The sequence below is a fragment of the Pseudorasbora parva genome, chromosome 15, assembly GCF_024679245.1.
Source record: "Pseudorasbora parva isolate DD20220531a chromosome 15, ASM2467924v1, whole genome shotgun sequence".
NCBI classification, from domain to species: Eukaryota; Metazoa; Chordata; class Actinopteri; order Cypriniformes; family Gobionidae; genus Pseudorasbora; species Pseudorasbora parva.
This window is the reverse complement of record NC_090186.1, coordinates 25,581,446-25,601,728: the sequence shown is the minus strand read 5'-3', so window position 1 is coordinate 25,601,728 and position 20,283 is coordinate 25,581,446. Positions and strand designations below refer to the sequence as shown.

At 39.0% G+C, this 20,283-nt stretch overlaps 1 protein-coding gene across 2 annotated transcripts in view; it reads right to left on the bottom strand.

Annotated features, from left to right (window-relative positions):
- kif26aa (kinesin family member 26Aa) overlaps window positions 1–20,283 on the bottom strand; it is a 154,799-nt gene that overhangs the window by 39,178 nt on the left and 95,338 nt on the right. Inside the window, exon 1 of one of the 2 annotated variants that reach the window (XM_067417463.1) lies at window positions 3,209–4,003. The exons of the other annotated variant lie outside the window; for it this stretch is intronic. Coding sequence (XP_067273564.1) covers window positions 3,209–3,225 — 17 coding nt within the window. The 5' untranslated portion in view covers window positions 3,226–4,003. Of the gene's footprint in view, window positions 1–3,208; window positions 4,004–20,283 lie in introns of those variants that run through there. 2 annotated transcript variants of the gene reach the window in all.

The following is a 20,283-nucleotide window of genomic DNA, read 5'->3' as shown; positions in this document are numbered from 1 at the left end:
GCTCTGGAGCAGGTTTTCTTGCCGCTTCCTGCAACTGAAAACATCCCCAGAGCATGATGCTGCCACCACCATGCTTCACTGTAGGGAAGGTATTGGCCTGGTGGTGAGTGGTGCCTGGTTTCCTCCAGACATGATGCTTGCCATTCAGGAGAACGAGTTCAATCTTTGTTTCATTAGACAAGATCATATTGTTTCTCATGGTCTGAGATTCCTTCAGGTGCCTTTTGGGAAACTCCAAGCGGGCTGTCATATGCTGTCTGGCCACTCTACCATACAGGCCTGATTGGTGGAATGCTGCAGAAATAGTTGTTCTTCTGGAAGGTTCTCCTCTCTCCACAGATCAATGCTGGAGCTCTGTCAGAGTGACCATCGGGTTCATGGTCACCTCCCTGACTAAGCCCCTTCTCACTCAATTTGGCCAGGTGCCCAGCTGTAGTTTGTTCCAAACTTCACTTATGGAACTCCTTATATTTATGAATGATGAAGGCCAGGCCACTGTTTTCATTTCGAAGCTTCAATGCTGCAGAAATTATTTTGTACCCTTCCCCAAATCTGTCCCTCGATAAAAACCTGTCTCGGAGGTCTACAAACAATTCCTTGGACTTCATGGTTTGGTTTGTGCTCTGACATGCACTGTTAACTGTGGGACCTTATATAGACAGGTGTGTGCCTTTCTAAATCATGTCCAATCAACTGAATTTACCACAGGTGGACTTCAACCAAGTTGTAGAAACATATCAAGGATGACTGGTGAACACAGAATGCACATAAGCTTAATTTTGAGTGTCATGGCAAAGGCTGTGAATACTTATCTTTATATGATTTCTTTCGTATTTTATTTTTAGTAAATTTGCAAAGATTTTAAACAAACTTCTTTCATGTTTATGGGGTATTTTTTGTAGAATTGAGGGGGAAATTAATTTAATCTATGTTGGAATAAGGCTGCAACATGAAATGTGGAAAAAGTGAAGCACTGTGTATACTTTCCGGATATACTGCACGTATGGGCATAAAATTGCTGACAACAGGTAGTTAACATCTGAAGAAGAAAAATATCATATACAGTTAATGGTTCATAAAGACAATGTCTTTGTTACTTCTAAAAATGCTAAATGTTTTATTTAAGGGATATGGTTAGGCTGAAGTAAATAAAATTAGCTACAAAAGTATGAGGAGACGTCAAAATGAGGAGAAGTCAAATCTTAATGTTACACCATGCATTGACATTCTGAAGAATTGTATGCTTCCAAAGCTTTGGGCTACACACTTTACAATATAGAAATGTTTTGAACAAATTTGGGATGAATTGGAACATTGACTCAGACCTATTACCCACGGGCCTCACTGTGTAAAAACCTGCATCCATGTTTCAACATCTAGTGGAAAGCCTTCCCAGAGGAGCAGAACCTTTTAGGAAGGACAGGATAATGAAAATGAAGTGTGCAACAAGCACATGTTGGTGTGGTGTTTGGCTGTCCATGTGCTTCTGGTCATACATTATTGGTAATAGTAAAAAGATGTAGGCTACAAAAAGCTGTGTGTTTTCCAGCTCACATTCATGTCTTTATGCCTGTTGGCATGAGGCTGAAGGGCTTGAGCAGAAAAGATTGAGCTCATTAAATGCCTCACTCTTCCTCACATCCTCTCTCTCTCTCTCTCTCTCTCTCTCTCTCTCTCTCTCTCTCTCTCTCTCTCTCTCTCTCTCTCTCTCTCCTCCCTCCCCCCCTCCCTCCAACTCCTTCAACACAGCCTCTTCAGGGGTGAAAAATCACACAGAACACTGTGTAATTACAGTCTCCATGAAGGACACAAGAAGAGGCCCCCACAGGAAATGTGTATGTGCTATGCATTATAAGGTGTGAGTGGGTGTGTGTGCAAACACACACAAATGACAGAAAGAAATTAGCACTGAGCCATGTGTATTTTAAATAGGGAATAAAGTACTATTAAATTAGCATTTTAGGGGAAATGAAGAAAATGATTTTGCCAATATATAAATATATCTTACCAACTACAAACCTGTATTATTTTTTAAGTATATATATATACCAGTACAGAATAATATAAAATATATTATAAATAATACAAAAACAAATTAACAAACAAACCAGCATTTTATTGTCTCACCACAGCCAATTTTTATACTCATTTGGCATTTGTCAAGTGTTAATTTTGGACCCTAGGTGTGAATGAGGCAGAGACACTGAGAGTGAAAAAGGAGAGCTTGTAAAAAGGGGCATAAGAGGTCCCAAAAAATACATGAGTTAGAGGAGGAGGGTTTTAATAATTTTAAACCCATTCGAAGACAAAGCCTCTTTTTTTGCCTCCTCCTCCATACACCTCACCTATTCACACACACACACACACACACACACACACACACACACACACACACACACACACACACACACACACACACACACACACACACACAACACGCAGCGCCTCCTCTAACATAAAGAGAAGACCCACGCCCACATGTAGGGCAGAGAGCCGCATTCACAGCATCGGGCTGCATGACAAATGCTTTACAAGCTCCTTATGAAGCACAACACAGTCACACACACACAAGATTGAGATATCAGTCAGAAGCGAACTGAGGTGAGTGACCAGAGTGGGAGAAAAGCAGCATGGTAGAGTGAGCTCTGATGCGCTAGGCTGGGCTTTATCCAGATGCACCCACCTGTTAAATCTCCCTTCCCTGCCCTGCAGTGAGCATTCTCCCTCTGGATTTGCTATCGCTGCTAGTTTTACTGCAGGTGAGGTTTTAGGGTTGCAACTGAGAGCAAACCAATGCACTGTGGTTACTAAAGCACTTTTACAACATTAATGAGGCATACTTTGTTGCTGAACAATGGAGAAAATTAGAGGGATAGTTCACTCAAAAATGAAAATTCTGTCATAATTTACTCACTCTGTCATTTTTAAACTTCTTTCTTTTACAGAATAAATAATACTAAGAAATATATATCAATCTTGTTTTTTTTTTCTTCGAATTAATGAAAATTGCTTTTTGTGTTTTGCAGAAGAAAAAGGGCGATAGAGTTTTAAAAAGACTTGAGGGTGAATAAATTTGAACAGAACTTACATTTTATTAGTAGAAACCCTGGGAATCAAACTCACGTCCTTGGGCCAGATAAGCAGCACATACCGTGCAGAAAAACATGTGATGGTAAATTAACAACTCAAAAGAGTCCACTATACTTACAGTTCTCTCCAATCCATTATCTCAGTTCAGAGATCATACCAGCACAGCAGTGAGAAAAGCAGCTTTTTAACTTGTTCATTCCAGACCCCGGTAAGAGCACTCCATGGCTCCCGGCACGTGTGAGAGCAAGGCGGGGCGGGTGAGGAAGGCGTGCTGGAGATGGGGGGCTAGAGGTGTCTGCTGGAGGACGGGGTGATGTGATTACTGTCACTGTCATCAGGGGTCCATTTCAAGCAAAATCCCAGATGATGAAGTGGGTGCAGGTGCGACGAGATGAGAGGGGCGAGAAGCAGATGTCAGAAACGTTCATGATGACCCCCAAAAGTTTTCTGCAGAACAGACGGGTAAGTAGCTCTCCTGCAGTGAAGCATTTTCCGCCACGCTCTATTTCCGCAGAGCGCGTCACCGGTGGTTGACTTCCCAAAGTTTAGCTCTTCCGTTCACCTGTCGGAAACTGATGTGTTTGTGACCCACAACTGCGATCAACTTTTCATCTTTCTTTTCCACTTTTCCTCCGAGGTAGCCCTCACCTCTGCATCGAGGCTGGGCGGGGGCACATCGTCCCTCTCTGCTGAGCTCCTTTCCTCCGCTCTTTTGCGTTCCTCTCTGCCACTAGCCCATTGACAGAACTCCCAGGGAAGACAGCGGGAAAGGCAAATCCCCTGGGATGAGGAAAAAAAAGAGTCGATTCCTGCTTCTGCTGTTGCTGGGAAACCCTGGCAGAAGTCCAACGGTCCTCTCCGTCTACTCTCCGCGTCTCTCCCTCAATCTGGCGAGTCGCTCTCACCTTCTCCCTCTCGCCTTGCTGCACTCGCTCTCTCCCTCTCCTCTCCTCAGCCCAGCCCCCTTTGCATTCCCCTCCCAGACACAGTGTCAGTACACAGCTGCTGTGCAAAGCGCCACTGATAGGCAGCATGCTCCACACACACACACACACACACACACACACACTTGTCTGCGCGCACACACACATTCTCTCTTTCAATCACACAAACGCACTTCGCTGACGCTGACGTGCAAAGCATGCACTTTCACACACACTAGCATGAATACTTCATGAGTGCAGAGGAGCCCCCTTTCCTCATTCCTGCCGGACTTCAAAGAGACTGAGTTAGTGTGTGTGAAACAGAAGCAAGGAAACAGTATAATAAGTGTCTTCCTGCTCTTACACATGTGTCAATCCGTTTCCTATTATTAACATAACAAAAAAAGACCAAAAAGCTTAGATGAAACCTATTACAGATGATATTGTGACAATAGGGTGACAAATCTGCAATCTAATCTGTACTTCTAAATCCAGTGAAAGCCAATGGGGTCCACAACAACATTGGACCCCACTGACTTTCACTGTATGGAACAAAACACTGAGATATTTTTCTAAATATATAAGAAATAAAATCACACATTTTTGGAATGAAATGGGGGTGACTGAATTGTTGACTGATTATTTTTTTGTGAACTGTTCATTTTAGGAAGGTGATTAGGAGAATACAAATAAGGGCTTGTTAGATGGATGGATGGCAGCACTGATGGATAAATCAATGGCGCAAGATAAAACAAACAGGTGTGTTGCAAGATGTTAATGAGGACATTAGCCCGCAAGCAAAGCTACAGACCTCCACTGCTTCACTTATAGTCAGAAAACAATACTGTTAACTATTAACTATGCAGACCCAGCCTTTACGTGCTTGGGGAAAAGAAGAGTGCCAATTAACATGTAATATTTATGTGTGTGTGTGTGTGTGTGTGTGTGTGTGTGTGTGAGTGTGTGTGTGTTTGGGATGATGAATTGGTGAATGAGGTGGAATGAAAGAAGAGAGATGTTCGGTTCCAGCAGAAAGCATGACATATAGCCTTGCAGGACTTAATCTGATAGCTTTGTCCAATAGTAGATTCACCTGCTCTGAGTCTGCCATTCCCTGAACAATATGAAATATGGCCATTGGTCAAGCTGACAATGCAATAAACTCAGATAACTCTGTGTTTGCAGGTGGGTGAGAGTTTGTTTCAGTGTCTCACCACATGCGAATCTCTCTCTCTCTCTCTCTCTCTCTCTCTCTCTCTCTCTCTCTCTCTCAAAAAAAAAAAAAAAAGTATTGATCTTTTCCAGTTTTTGAGTTTTTAAAAAGTATTTAAAATACAGTGTTTTTTGTCTTATCTTTTAAAAAACAAAAACAAAGATGTGAAAAAATGGGCACGTTTACATGCACGTTCTTAAGCCGATTATGCCTAATAAGCCGACAATGAACATGGTCATGTAAACGCGGTAACGCGTTTTCTTTTATCGGAGTAAGGTCATAAACAGCCATCAACCGGTCGGAACAGGTAGTTTTTTGCCTCTTAATCTGATTTTGCGCCGCATGTAAACGCATTAACCTGCTTTCTGTCGGCTTATTGAAGTGCGCATGTGTGATAGGTGCCACATATCACTCCTGTTCCCGGATTTCCCATGATCCTCCTTGTCTCGCACCTGATCGCACTTCCTCATCATCTCTAACGCTCTCCCCGGATTCCCTGCACCTGGTCTTTGTCATTAGCACACCTTTATGTTTGGACTCTCTCCCTGCACTCATTGTCGGTTCTAATGTTTGTATAGTATGTGTTAATCTTGTTTAGTTTGAAGTGTCTCTCTAGCGTGTTCGATGTACCTGTTCTGAGTTATCTGTTATTAGACAAACCCATTTAGTTTGGATGTCTTGGATCTCTCATTGCCTTCTACAACCACACGTAACAATAGGTGACAAAAACGTAAAATTTGAGCAGATTTAAATCTCCCGCTGACAGCACGCTTTATTTAACATCACTACTGATGTAACATTTGGAATACTCTAAGTCAGATACGGACATTTTTATTTTTGATGTCTATTCAAGGAAATAACCCGGTTTATTAATAAAGTCATGTAAACGCGGTTTACTTGCGTTGTCAGTTTACTGGTTTGCATGTATATGGGGAAAACTGTTTTTTTCCCCCAATAAGCTGATATTTGTGAGTAATCGGTTTACTGGTGTGCGTGTAAATGTGCTCATTGTTTTAATGCAAACAGCAGCCCATTTTATTCCTATCATTTGATTTATATGCGTCTAAAGAAGGATAATTAAAAGGCAAAAAAGATTAACCCTGCAGAAATCAGTTTGGTACTTAAGACTATTTTTTTTTATGTTGAAAACAGTTGTTCTGCTTAATATATTTTTTTGTGGAAAATATGATAGAAAGTTAAAAAAAAAAACTGCATTTGTCATTACTGACACTTTCTCTTTTTTTACCAATTAATAAAAAAACAAATCATAACTGATCCCTAACTTTTCAACAGTAGTGAACATTCATTAAAATAGTAAATAAGGTCAATTTTGTTTTAATGCTGACAATTAGCATATTGCTGGAATCTCATCAATGTACGTCAAGCAAGAGCCTACTTTACAACCTGTTCATCAGCTGAGACAGGTAACTTAAGGACAATTTGTCACCAACCTCTCTAATCCCCGTTCAGCCTGTGTCTTGAAGCTCATTATGTGACTAGACGTATAACACATCCTTAATTCCCCCCACTTCATTCCTCTCTTTTACTCTCTTTGCTTCAGACTCCTTGAATGAAAAAAAAAATGAAAAAAAGAATGGGAAAAAAAAAGGTTATTTTTCAAAAGAAAACTTGGATGAAAAATATGTAAAGAATTCTTTCTTTCTTTCTTTCTTTCTTTCTTTCTTTCTTTCTTTCTTTCTTTCTTTCTTTCTTTCTTTCTTTCTTTCTTTCTTTCTTTCTTTCTTTCTTTCTTCCTTTCTTTCTTTTCAAAATACATAACGTCAAGAACCTCCAAAACTTCGATGAATTTTTGGTCAATGCTTTGTTGAGCCAACATAAATGTTAGCCTTGATAAACTTAACTATGGTTTTACTTACAGGCTTTCTGAGACTCTCTGTAATATTATATTAAGATATGTTCCTTTTCGTATCTAATTTACAGAAGAGGTCTTCAACCCTGCTCCTGGGGACCCACTGTCCTGCAGAGTTCAGCTCCAACCCCAATTGTTGATACACAGAGGGTGCTGCTCAATATCCCTCGTCGTTTCCTCGCTCCTCCGTCCTCCATCCTGTGACCCGGAAACCGATGGAGCTCAGCCATCTCAGTAGAACATCTCAATTCTCTAATTACACCGCGAGGAGCCATCCGGAGGAGTCGTGAGCTAGGATACACAGGTGTATCCTTTGCAGAAGTGTTTTATTGACAAAACGTGACGCAGACATTAGTTCTCCTCCCCTTCACATTGTGCCATAGTTTATTCATTATTATTATTATTATTATTATTATTATTATTATTATTATTATTATTATTATTATTATTATTATGTACAAGACACACATGTATGTCAAATAACAAATGACAGTTGCAGAATTACATCAAAGCACAAGAAAATGAAAAAAGCAAATAGAAACTAATCCTATACAAATAAAAAGGAGTTCATAACTGGGAATAATTTGTTGTTAATAAAAACTGGTAATATTCATTAAAATATGTACATATGTGGTATTTTGTGAAGGTTGAGGCTTACAAAATAAATAGTTATCTCTAATGTTCAAGAATCCCGACTAAATCCAGCAGTGGAGATTCATCATTAATTGACGATGCTTTGAAGTGATGTTAAATGGAGCGAGGATATATCATTTCACTTGATTCAATTCTTCCGTCCTCACGTCTTTTTCTCGCGTCCTTCCCGGTCATCCTGCAGAGGTGGGGCTAAAGGCTTCAACGTAGCCTGCAAGAACAGAGAAAAAAGTTCTCGCTCCCAGGGTTTGGGAGTTCTCGCAGCTTGTTCTCGACACATCGCTTGAGCAGAACTTTTTTTTTGCGTATGTTCTGAGAACTACTGTGTGATTGGTCAGACATTTAAAGTGGGCGTGGTTAATGCGGAGAAACGCAGATGATCGGCACCTGCTTTTCTCGTGAAGTAATAAATGTACTGGCCAGAACAAACTTTGTTCTTGTTCTTGCCACCTCGAGAAAACGAATACATTTATTTGTTCTTGCAGAGTATGTTTCAAGCTTAAGGCACGAGGAAGGGAAGCTAGGAAAGGAAACGAGGATGCACAAATAAGAACTGGGAAGCACCCAGGCAGTTGTGCCGAAGCAGATTTAAACTTTGCAGGATAGTGGGTCCCCAGGAGCCGGTTTGAAGACCTCTGGTCTACAGTATGAGAATTCCCTGAAATAATTGATACTGATATAATATAATTTCACTGAAACTACTGGACAAATGAAAGAATGATACATTATAACGTTATAATGCACATCAAAATAGCCCAGTCTGAGTGGAAAAATTAAGCTTTAGCTATAAGTTGTATATTTCTGTCATGGACTTCTAGATGGTGCAGGCTGATGAGTCCTTGAAAAACCTGATGACATTTACATCATTAACAAACTGATTGGCTCCTGTCACATCTGCAGCCACTGAGTTTGCTGCTCAACATTTAAATGTCAGTTTAGCGTTCACCATAGTTTCAGTTCCACCTTCCCCAGCTCCACCTGTAATAGATCTGCTATGAGTTTTTTTTTCTGCTATGGGCTACATGAACTATGAGCTTCCAGAACTTCTGATTGAGGCTGTGTGACCTCCTAATTGAACTCCTTTCCACTACTTGAATAGAAATAAAAACAGTATAAAAACAATATATATAACAAAAATAATTATTAGTCTTATTAAGTGTATTTGTGATCGAATTCGAAGCGAATTTGTGATCGAAGGTACTCTGTGTATAGAGAGTGGTGCTGAGTGTGCATACAAGGTAAGACATTTATCAGATGCTTAGGCTCTGTTGCGGAAAGAATCCTCCTCCATCGCCAATCATCTCACCTTACTCACGTCACGTGATCAGTGAACTTTGATTCCTGCTGCACTGTGTGCGACTCTGCAGCTTGTGCTGGATGAGCAGACGTTTACAAATTAATGAAATGGTTTTTATTTGTATAAAAAAAGCAAAACGACAGTACCAGATGCCATGGTGACCACTGTAATGTAAACGTAGCTGTGGCATATTCTATACTAATTTCAATATTAAGCAACATTCTGAAATAACTCTAATAACATACAGCAAAGCGTAGCAGATCTATTTAGCCAAGACCAAATACATTAACACTGTCCTATTGTCATATCCATTATTATTATGCAAAAAAAAATCAGAGAGTCATGATAGATATATGTATAAGGAAAGTTGGGGACACTCAAATTATGATCTAAGTTATTTAACTAAATATACAAATAAAAATTATTAATTATTTCTTATTTAATTCTATAAACTATAATACTGATCTGCCAACATTGACGCTATATGATAAATTAAAATAAGCTGATAACATCACTGTTTTCTCCAGAAGGACTGTACAGCCAAATCTAATTCTGTTGCACTATTTTCCTGTTTAACACTGTGAAGCTGCTTTGAAACAATCGTCATTGTAAAAGCACTATATAAATAAAGTTGGTTGATTGATTGATTAATTGATTGATTGATTGATTGATTGATTGATTGATTGATTGATTGATTGATTGATTGATTGATTGATTGATTGATTGATTGGTTGGTAAGTTGGTTGGCTGGCTGGCTGGCTGGCTGGTTGGTTGGTTGATTGATTGATTGATTGATTGATTGATTGATTGATTGATTGATTGATTGGTTGATTGATTGATTGATTGATTGATTGATTGATTGATTGATTGATTGATTGATTGATTGATTGATTGATTGATTGATTGATTGATTGATTGATTGATTGGATGTAGACATTGGAAAAAAGTTTCAAGTTTGACTTAAAAGGTGTTAAACTGAAAATTACTGCTGAAGACCTCCAGCAAAGATGACCAGAGGTCCACAAATTAAGACATATAGGGCCCTATTTTAATGATCTAAGTGAATGGTCACTTACTGTGCGTTCACACCGCCGGTGAGCTCTGTCGAGAACAGCGCGACACGTCTTGGACAATTTGGGTGTCGAGGAGAGTTAAAATTAGCTAAACTTCATGGTAATGACCGACGGCAACCAATTGGAATGTAGAAGTGCTCCGATTGAGAGAAATCCAGAGAACGCAGGCCTGTAAACTTAGATTCCGACCACATTAGTTCCCAAGCCAAATAGAGGAGAAGTTGATCATTGCTGTGCGGGTTTTCCTCTCATTTAAGACATGATCATTCATAGTGATGTGTAATTTGTTAAGAAGCCGCGCGACTGATAGGCGCTAGAACTTTTATAGGCGCTAGAACGCTTGTTTTTCAGCAGGAAAGCAATTCATTCTTACTTTCACATTTAAATGATTTCATGAGGTTAACTTATACCCTACTTGTGGTCACACTGCCCATCGACATGCTTGTTTGCTTTGCAGACTCTTTAAATACAGTTTAAAAAAAGACTAAGCATTCCATCTACGTCAGAGTGCCAGCGCATACACAAGTCTTTCTACAGCGTCGTTAGCAGGGCGCCCAGAGCAGATTTTGTGTGTGTGAATGCACAGCTAGGGCATGTCCGAATCCAATTTAGCTAGATTAACGACGGGAAAAATGGTCAGCGTCTTTGTCCCTATTCTCTTAATGATTCATGGGTGTGTTTTGGACATAACATGCAATTAACCAATCAGAGTCTCATCTCCCATTCCCTTTAAAAGCAAGTTGCGCTCACTCAATGCCGGTTTCTCTGTTTACATGGCGGAATTTGCAAGAAGAAAAACTGAACGCTTCTCCAGCGAAGAAACAGACTTGCTTGTCATTACTACAAATAGGTAGGCTAATTTTGATACATGCAATGACTATCCATTATGAAATGTATGCATTTTTATATTTATGTATACAATAATAATCTTTTACATTTTAGTTTACATCTTCAGTCTAAAGGAGAGGAGAATTTAAAAATGTTTGTGTGCTGCTGCGCATCCCTGTGTGTGTAATAAGCAAAGTGTACACGATTTGTGGACCCGCTTACAAATGCTTTAAATAACAAAACAAAACAATTACAACATTGACTTTAGCACCTGGTGCCGCATTGCACAGGGTATATGATGAGGCCCTTAATCTTAATCTGATTAAGGTGATTAATCGAATCACTCTATCATCACTTTAAGTCTGATTATTTATTAAATAATTTGTTTACAGTGATCTGACATTCTGAACAATTATTTAAAAAAAAATCTGCCAAACAAAATATTTTACATAAATAATAATAAATAAATGTAAACAAAAATGAAATGCTACATGTAATATATTAACCGATGAATAAAGTAATCCCAATATTAATTTGGATTAGGTAGTCCCAACATTAGTTAACAAAGTAGATCCAACTAATATGTTTTACAGTATTTATGAATATTTGTTAATTCATAAAAATACTAATTTCTTCATTTTAATTACATAAGTTTTTTTTTTCCAAATGCATTAGTAAATGTTAATAACAATTAATTTGAACAAGGATTAATAAATGCCTAAATGCCTATGAAATTAATTCCATGTTAGTTCATGTTAACTAATGTTAAACACTTATCAAAGGTTTACCAAATATACAGATATACTTACACTATATATATATATATATATATTTCAACTATATTCCCTTGGTTACAATCAGCATGAAGCCACTGATTCATATATGACACACCATTGAGAGGCTGCAATGCCTATGGCTAGAAAAAGATCAGCTTAAAGGGCACTGGGGCTCAATAATTGCTGTGAAATCTAAATGGTGTACCCAAAACACCACGGCATCACTCAACACCTTCTACTTCTTCCCGACACCTGTGTTACCTGCTGAGCCGCCATGTTCTCACTCGTTCAGCTCTTTGTCTTAATGTTATATGGCAGCTGCTTTGAGCTCTTGTCATTATTGACTTCTTTTTCACGAATTGTGCCTTGCCCTGAGGTACACGGGAGCCTTTGTCATGTAGTGCCAGGGGGCATTACCTCCACAAATTATGAAGCAGCTCTTTAACACAATGCTCGCACATCGCACAGTTTGTTGGCAACTATTAGCACACACTCATTTTGATTCAGCCTGGCAGAACATATACTGATTCTACTGGCTGGCAGAGGATGAATAAAACAAAGATAAAGCAGAAGCCACTATAAACCGATTCCAATCAAAAGTTTACATTCAATATCATGGCCAAGAAAAGGTTGACCAGACATCAGGAGCTACCGGGCCTCATCTGCTTCAAGGACATGGCAGCTACTGATCGAAACCCTGAATCCCCACCGTTTCCCCCTTAGACTTAATATGGAGAAGGGGGAGTTCAGTCTGTAGGGTGGAGGCACAACCCCCTTTCATTTTCAAAGGAATACTGCCCGACTGGAAAACATCAAATAGTCCAGCTCAGAGACTCGAGGATCGGCTCTGTCAATATCTGCCTGCCATGTGTTCTTTATTGTTTTTCCTCCCCTCTTTTTTTACTCTTTTGAATGACAATGAATAGCTACTGTATGCATGAAAAAAACTCTTGAAAAGGAGGTTAAAATGCAAAAAAAGAGGTTGTTAAAAATGAAAAGCAGGTACTCTCTAGTGATCTTATTAGCATTCATCTAAGATGGCACGGGGTGTGAAATGAGAGAGGAAGGATTAAGGGGATGCCTCCAAATCATTAGAGGGCATAAAAAGTGGGGAGATGGATGAAGAATTGCAAGAGTAAAAAATCATTTAAAAAATAATATTGAGATTTGAAAAATAAAAAAGAAAGGCATAAATAATTGTGTTTATTTTAAAGGGGTGGGTGAAACACTCAGTTTCGTTCAATCTCGTGTCAATCTTGAGTACCTATAGAGTAGTATTGAATCCTTCATATCTCCAAAAACTCTTTAGTTTTATTCTATTTATAAAAGAAAAATACACTGTACCTAGTCTTTCCGGAAAGAAAATGAGTGGCTGGAGGCGTATTGTGAGGGCGGAGCTAAAGAATCACGAGCACGTGCAGCTATTGCGTTCAGAGCTTCTGATATCTGTGACGTCCTTAAATGTGGAGAAGAAAACGTTATCCTAAATAAACCATGGAGATCATTTAGATTTAGCCATACATACTTTATATGATCCAGATCTAGAGGCTGAAATTGAACAGCAGAAGCAGCAACAGCAGGACGCCTATATCAGGTATAACTGCATTTGCGCAGGTTTTACAACATTTGTGTGCATTTACTTGTGGTTTATGAGGACATCATTTGGTTTATGGACTATTGTATGTGATTTAATTTTAGCAGTAGCAGAAGCAGAAGTGGAAAGGTTTAGATCTAAAAGCAGTGGAATAGTAGATTAGATAGTAGAGTCGATTAGCTAACAACACAAAGACATTTGAAGCAGTTTTAAGTTACTTACCGTCTGCTTCAAACACACGACCGTGAACATTAATTGTTGGAAGCGCTCTATCTTTTAGCATTAAATGAGCTACAAATCCGGAGTTGAACTGGGCCTTGTTGATAAACCATTGTTGCTGAAATGCAGGGAACAAACAAAAACACTTGCACAACTTCGTTGCTGCTCCAGAAAAACAAAATCCATCCATTGTCCCATTAACGCTGGGTTCTTTGGGAAGCTGTGCAGGTTTGTCTTGCCCTGACAACCAAAAACACTTATTTTGTGACATTGTTTGGTGACACTTCTTTGGTGACAAGTCCTTTGACTGCAGTGTGCAGCCGGCAAACGTTTGCTCTCTCGCTCTAGTCGCGCGCGCCCTTCTAGGAGAAGATTTTTTAACACTTTTTATCCGCGTTTGTAGTTCTAATCAAATCCTCATCCAACTCGCAATGGGTTGTGGGCAATATCAGGCGTTCGCCAGGAGTGTGCCTAGATTTGTACTTCGAATTCTGACCGGAAATAGTAAACCATCCGGGTATGTTTGGAATACTCTTTTCAACATACTACAATTTGGGATATACTAATTCTTTTTTTGAGTACTATTTATTATGGATAGTATGCAAATTGGGATGCAGGGCAAAAAAACTCTATATGCATGAAACATCATTTCATCCCCCTTTAAAGGGATAGATCACCGAAAATATATATATATATATAATTTACTCCCCCCTTATGTTGACCTTCATCATGTGAAACATAAAAAAATATATATATTTCAAGGTGTTTTTGTGAGCAAAAACAGTTGAAACATTCATAAATATCTTTGTTTATGTTACACAGAAGAAATAAAGACATGCAGGTTTGGAACAACATAAGGGTGAGTACATTTTGACAGAATTTGACAGAAAGGGGTTTGACCATCCCTTTAACAACAAATTGCGTCTTCGGACTAAACTGTCACACATTGAGCATTGCTATTTTTAGGCAACAAAATATAAGCAATTCTTAATATTAGTTATTTAGGATCTAATTTGATTTCTTAAGAATGTGTTTTCCTTACACAGACTGTTTTCTGCCCAAATAAACTAAATCAAAATCGCTTCACCATGTTGTTTCAAAATATGGTTGGAGTCTTCATCTAATGTAAGTAACTCTAATGTAATTCTAAAGTACTATTAATTTCTGTGTTCATTTTTATGAGGAAAGATTACAGGGAGTGTGCCCTTAAATAAATGTAAACTCTATAGTGAAGTACGGGAAGGTTTTTGCCGATGATAATAATAGCATTATCTTTATGATTCTTGAAATATTTTCCCCTCCAATACTGTTTTGCCCTTTAAGAGCTGATCTGGAAAAACAGATTTGCTGTATTTGTGTTAGTAATATATTCTCTTTCTTTTCCTATTTCTCAGACATGTTGAGATGTTCCACCGTTGCTGTATCTAACATCTCTATGTCTCTCTCTCTCTCTCTCTCTCTCTCTCTCTCTCTCTCTCTCTCTCTCTCTCTCTCTCTCTCTGCGTGAGTGCGCGTGTGCGGATGTGCGGAGTGACTGGGTGGAGCGCGTGAGTGTTTGAGCGCGTGTGGCGGCTTTTTGAGTGAGTTTACTTTTCTTTTTCCTCTTTCTATAGTAATTTAGTTTAATTTGCCTTCTAGTTATTTAAAACTGGTAGGGGTAAGTGCAAAATGTCGTCGGATTCTGACGGGTTTGCTACGTTAACCGCCCGGAACGGCTGTAAATGTGTTCCTGATGGATCTATCTCAGTTGAAGACTGCTTGACTGCTATTAGTAGTGAAATAGGTGCTCGTAACATATTGTCAGCTTCTAGAATGAATAAAGCTTTCGTTGTGTTTTTGAAAGAAGAGTCTATGGTTCATCATTTAGTAGAAGTTGGTTTGTCTGTTGGTGATGCTTTTCTGCCCGTTTTACCGCTGTCGAGCCCTTCTAAAAAGGTCATTCTTTCTAATGTCCCTCCGTTCATTTCCAATGACTCACTTGAGCGACTACTTGGCCGCTATGGTAAAATATTGATGCCGATTAAAATGATTCCTCTTGGGGTTAAAAATCCCGATTTGAAGCATGTGATGTCCTTTAGGCGTCAAACTTTCATGATTTTGAGTGTTGAATTTCAAAATTTAGATGTTTCAGTGAAATTGACTTTGGAAGGAAAAGATTATACGATTTTTATCAGTACGGAGTCAATGAAATGTTTCTCTTGTGGGATTTTTGGTCACACAAAAAAGAAATGCCCATCTAATAAGGTGGCTAATCAGAATGAGACTGAACCTAATATACCTGCGGAGATAGTGGCTACTACCTCGGTAAATATTAATCAGGATTCAGGCAATAAAACCGATGAGCGCGCTGTATCTGATTCTTTGTCTAAGGGTGAAGAATATCCGGAAGGGCACGCAACGAACAGTCATGCTGAGGTTGCAGAAAATAGTTCGGTGAGCGTTAGTGAACTTGATAATGCCAGCAGTGAGACTAGCGGTGCATTAGAGATCGCCGATGCGGGAACAAGCGATCCAGAGCGGCCGGGAGAGCCAGCTGAGGTCGCGGGACTCGAGGACTCGCTCGCACCGGCTGGTCTGGCACTGGGTGAGGTGGTCCAGATCACCGAGGGAGCTGACACTCAGTCCATAGATATGGATTCTGACAGTGAGGAATCTGATATTGATGATCTTTACACTGATGTCAGTTCACAAGGGAGCAACGCAGACAGGAAAAGTAGTCTTCTAATGAAGCCACCTTATTATACGGTGCAACAAATTAATGATTATCTGGAAAGCACTTTTAATCAGCGAAAACCAAAATTGGAAAAATATTTTTCTGATTTGCAGCTTTTTGTTGATTCCTGTGTCATTGCTATGAAAAAAGCTTCATTGGAGGAGCTTGATCAACAAAAACGATATAGACTCAAGAAACATGTTAGTTTGGTTAAAAAAAGATTAGAAGTTAAAAAATATTAATAGGATTATGTCAGTTAACAAGGTGAGATTTTGGCTGGTTCTTTGCTTAATCTTTTCTTTACTTATGACAACCTTAAACATTGGGACTTTTAATATCAATGGTTGTCGGGGTAGTGAAAAGAGAACGACTTTATTTGATTATTTGCGTTTAAAGAAGGCAGATGTAATTCTATTACAGGAAACACATACAGATCAGCAGAATGAGGTACAATGGGTTGGTGACTGGAAAGGCAATGTTTTATTAAGTCATGGAACAAACATTAGTGCAGGTGTTGCCATCCTTTTTTCCCCAAGTGTCTGTAGTCAAGCAGACATGGTTGAAGTAATGCCTGGTCGGATTCTGAGGGCTGATATTGTCTTGGGTGATACACATTTTTCTTTTTTTAATGTGTATGCACCAAATGTTGGTCGAGAACGTATCATTTTTTTCAGAATACTTTCTAATGCATTGGCACAGTGTCCTTTGGGAAATATTATTGTACTTGGTGGTGATTTTAATTGTACTGTTAATCCGGATCTAGACAGGAATCATGATGAACCGCACCCATCTTCAGCTAAGATTTTAAAGAAATTAATTAATGATTTCAATTTAGTTGATTTGTGGAGGGAGGCTTTTCCTGGGGTCAAGCAGTATACATGGCTAAAAGCTAATTCCAATCATTTGTCTGGAGCTAGACTTGACCGTGTCTATGTTGCAAAAAGCAATAGGGGTAGGTTTTTTAGTAGCTCGATTTCGCCATCTTTTCTTTCTGATCATTATTTCTATTGTAGTTTCTGTCTCATTTTCTGGATTCTCTAAGTCACACTGGCACTTTAATAATAGATTATTGCAGGACTGCACCTTTATTCACTCTTTTAATCTTTTCTGGAAAACTTGGAGAGAGGAGAGATGCCAATTTCAGTCGTTGAGTCAATGGTGGGACAATGGCAAAGCTCAAATTAAGTCCTTCTGCCAACAGTTCACTGCACATAGTACTACAGCCCTTAAAGAAAAAATGAAGATTCTCGAACAAGACATCCTTGGGCAAAGCAGTGACTCTACCCATAATAATTCATCTTCTATTGACTCTGTGGCAAGAGATAAGCTTCTTTTAAAGAATTTATTGGAGGAAAGAGGAAAAATGGCACTTTTAAGGACCAGGTTTGCCCAGCTGAATGATATGGATGCTCCTACAGTCTTTTTTTTTGGACTTGAAAAAAAGTCAAGAGAAAATAAAATCTTTCATCAATTGAAGATTCCAGGTGGCAGAGTTACAACTGACCAACGGGAAATACAACGTTATGCTCTTTCCTTTTACAAAGATTTATACTCCTCTGAAACCTGTGATGAAGCAGCAGTTGGTGAATTCTTAAGTGACTTATCTAAAATATCTGAAGAGGAGCGTGACGACTTGGACAGTTCTTTGTCGTTTGGAGAACTTTCTCAAGCTGTTCAGGAGATGAGTGCTGGGAAATCACCCGGTTTGGATGGACTTTCAGCAGAATTTTATAAGTGTTTCTGGAATATAATTGGACAAGACCTTTATGATGTTTTTCTTGAATGCATTGATCAAGGAACTCTTCCTTTGAGTTGTCGAAGGGCAATTCTGACATTGATCCCAAAGAAGGGTGATCTTGGGTGTCTAAAGAACTGGCGCCCGGTATCATTGATCTGTGCTGATTTCAAAATTTTATCAAAGGCATTGACTAATAGACTTAAGAACTGCATGGCATCAGTCATTCACAAAGATCAGACTTTTTGTATCCCCAAAAGATCGATATTTGATAATCTTTTTTTGCTGAGAGACATTATTACAGTTGCAAAAATGCACAATTTGGACATTGGTCTTCTTTCATTGGATCAAGAAAAGGCATTCGACAGGGTGGACCATCAATATTTATTTAAGACCCTGGAAGCCTTTGGTTTTGGTCCTTATTTTGTTTCTCTCATCCAGTTGTTATATAAGGACATTTACAGCATGTTAAGACTAAATGGTTCGTTAACAAGGCCTTTTTCTGTAAACAGGGGAATAAGGCAGGGGTGCCCTCTTTCAGGGCTTCTGTATGCAATTTCTATTGAGCCTCTCCTGGTTTCACTGAGGAGGCAACTACATGGTGTTAATGTACCCATTTTCCCTAGTGCAGATCCAGTTAAATTAACAGCGTACGCTGATGATATAACAATAGTTATAAAAGATTCAGATGATGTTTCAAGATTGATATCTTCTTTAGATAGATTTCAACAAGCTTCATCTGCACGTATTAACTGGGGGAAATGTGCATCTTTGCTGTTGGGAGACTGGCAGGGCGTGGGACCTCCTCAGCTGCCACAGCAATGCAGATGGGCCCGAGATGGCTTTAAAGTCCTTGGTCTTCATTTTGGGACTAAAAGTTACACCGAAAAGAACTGGGAAGGTCTATCTGATCGAGTGATCTGTAGACTTCAGAAGTGGCGATGGATTCTGCCACAACTCTCCTTTAGAGGGAGATGTTTGGTTATAAACAACCTGGCAGCTTCGATGCTATGGCATAAATGTACTGTTTTGGATCCTCCTAAAGAACTAATTACTGGTGTTCAAAAGGCATTTGTAAAGTTTTTTTGGGATGGTTGCCACTGGCTTCCTCCAGGTGTCCTTTATCTCCCTGTGGCAGAGGGAGGGCAGGGATTAATACACTTAGAATCCAAAATAATGGCAATGAGGCTGCACACTCTACAAAAACTCCTGTATTCTTCAGATCAAGTACCTTGGGTTGTTTTTGGTCTGTATATACTCAAGAGTGTTGGAGGAATTGGTCTTGACAAGCAGTTGTTCTTGATGCAGAAATCATTTGTGGAGAAGACACATTTTTTGCCTCTCAGTTTTTATAAATCAGTGTTCAAATCATGGGATTGTTTTAAACTGCTTCGACATGAGGATGAGCATTATGGTATTGCAGAACCTCTTTTTTTTAATCCCCTTTTTGAAATGCCATCTAATGTATCATCATCTATAATTGACAAATTTTTGAATGCTGGCATTACCAAAGTTATGGACTTGATTGATATTACGAAAGGTCAGTGGCGAACTGAACCTGAACTAGCTAATCGGGTTGGGATAACTTCGGTTAGAATTGTTGAGGGATTAATTCAGAATTTTAAGACCTCCTTTCCTATGACGCTGACTTCTTTCATCAATAATGTGTTTCAGAATGGTTTTATTTGTCAAACTTTTCCTGAGTTTAAGGTTATTCTTAAAGATTGGGAGTTTGATGATGATAAATGTCAAACAAATTTTCTGAAAGGTTGTGGGGAATTGGTATTTCATTGTATTGAAAAAAAAAAGCTGTATCATGGCTGTGTTAAATCTGTGCATTATAGACAACTGAAAGATAGACCAGACACTAAATGGAGGTCTTGGTTATCCATTTCTGAAGAGGTTTGTCCATCCTGGAGATTGTTGTACAAACCTCCTATTTCGAAGAGATGTGGCGACCTTCAGTGGAGGCTGCTGCATTGCGTTGTTGCCTCAAACTCTTTTATTTCGAAGCTTGATGATACTGTCTCCCCAGAATGTCCTTTTTGTAAAGCACCTGACTCTGTGTTTCATATGTTTAGTGAGTGTCTCAGACTCAGCCCATTGTTTGAATTATTGGAGAAGATTATTGTGAAATTGGGTTTCTCCTATACTAAGAGTTTATTTATATTGGGTTGCCGATATAAGAGGTCTTGGCAACAACAGTGCACACTTGCCAATTTTTTAATAGGGCAAGCTAAACTAGCAATTTTCAAAACACATCAGTGTAAAAATGCTGGTGAGGATGTGAACATGGTGACC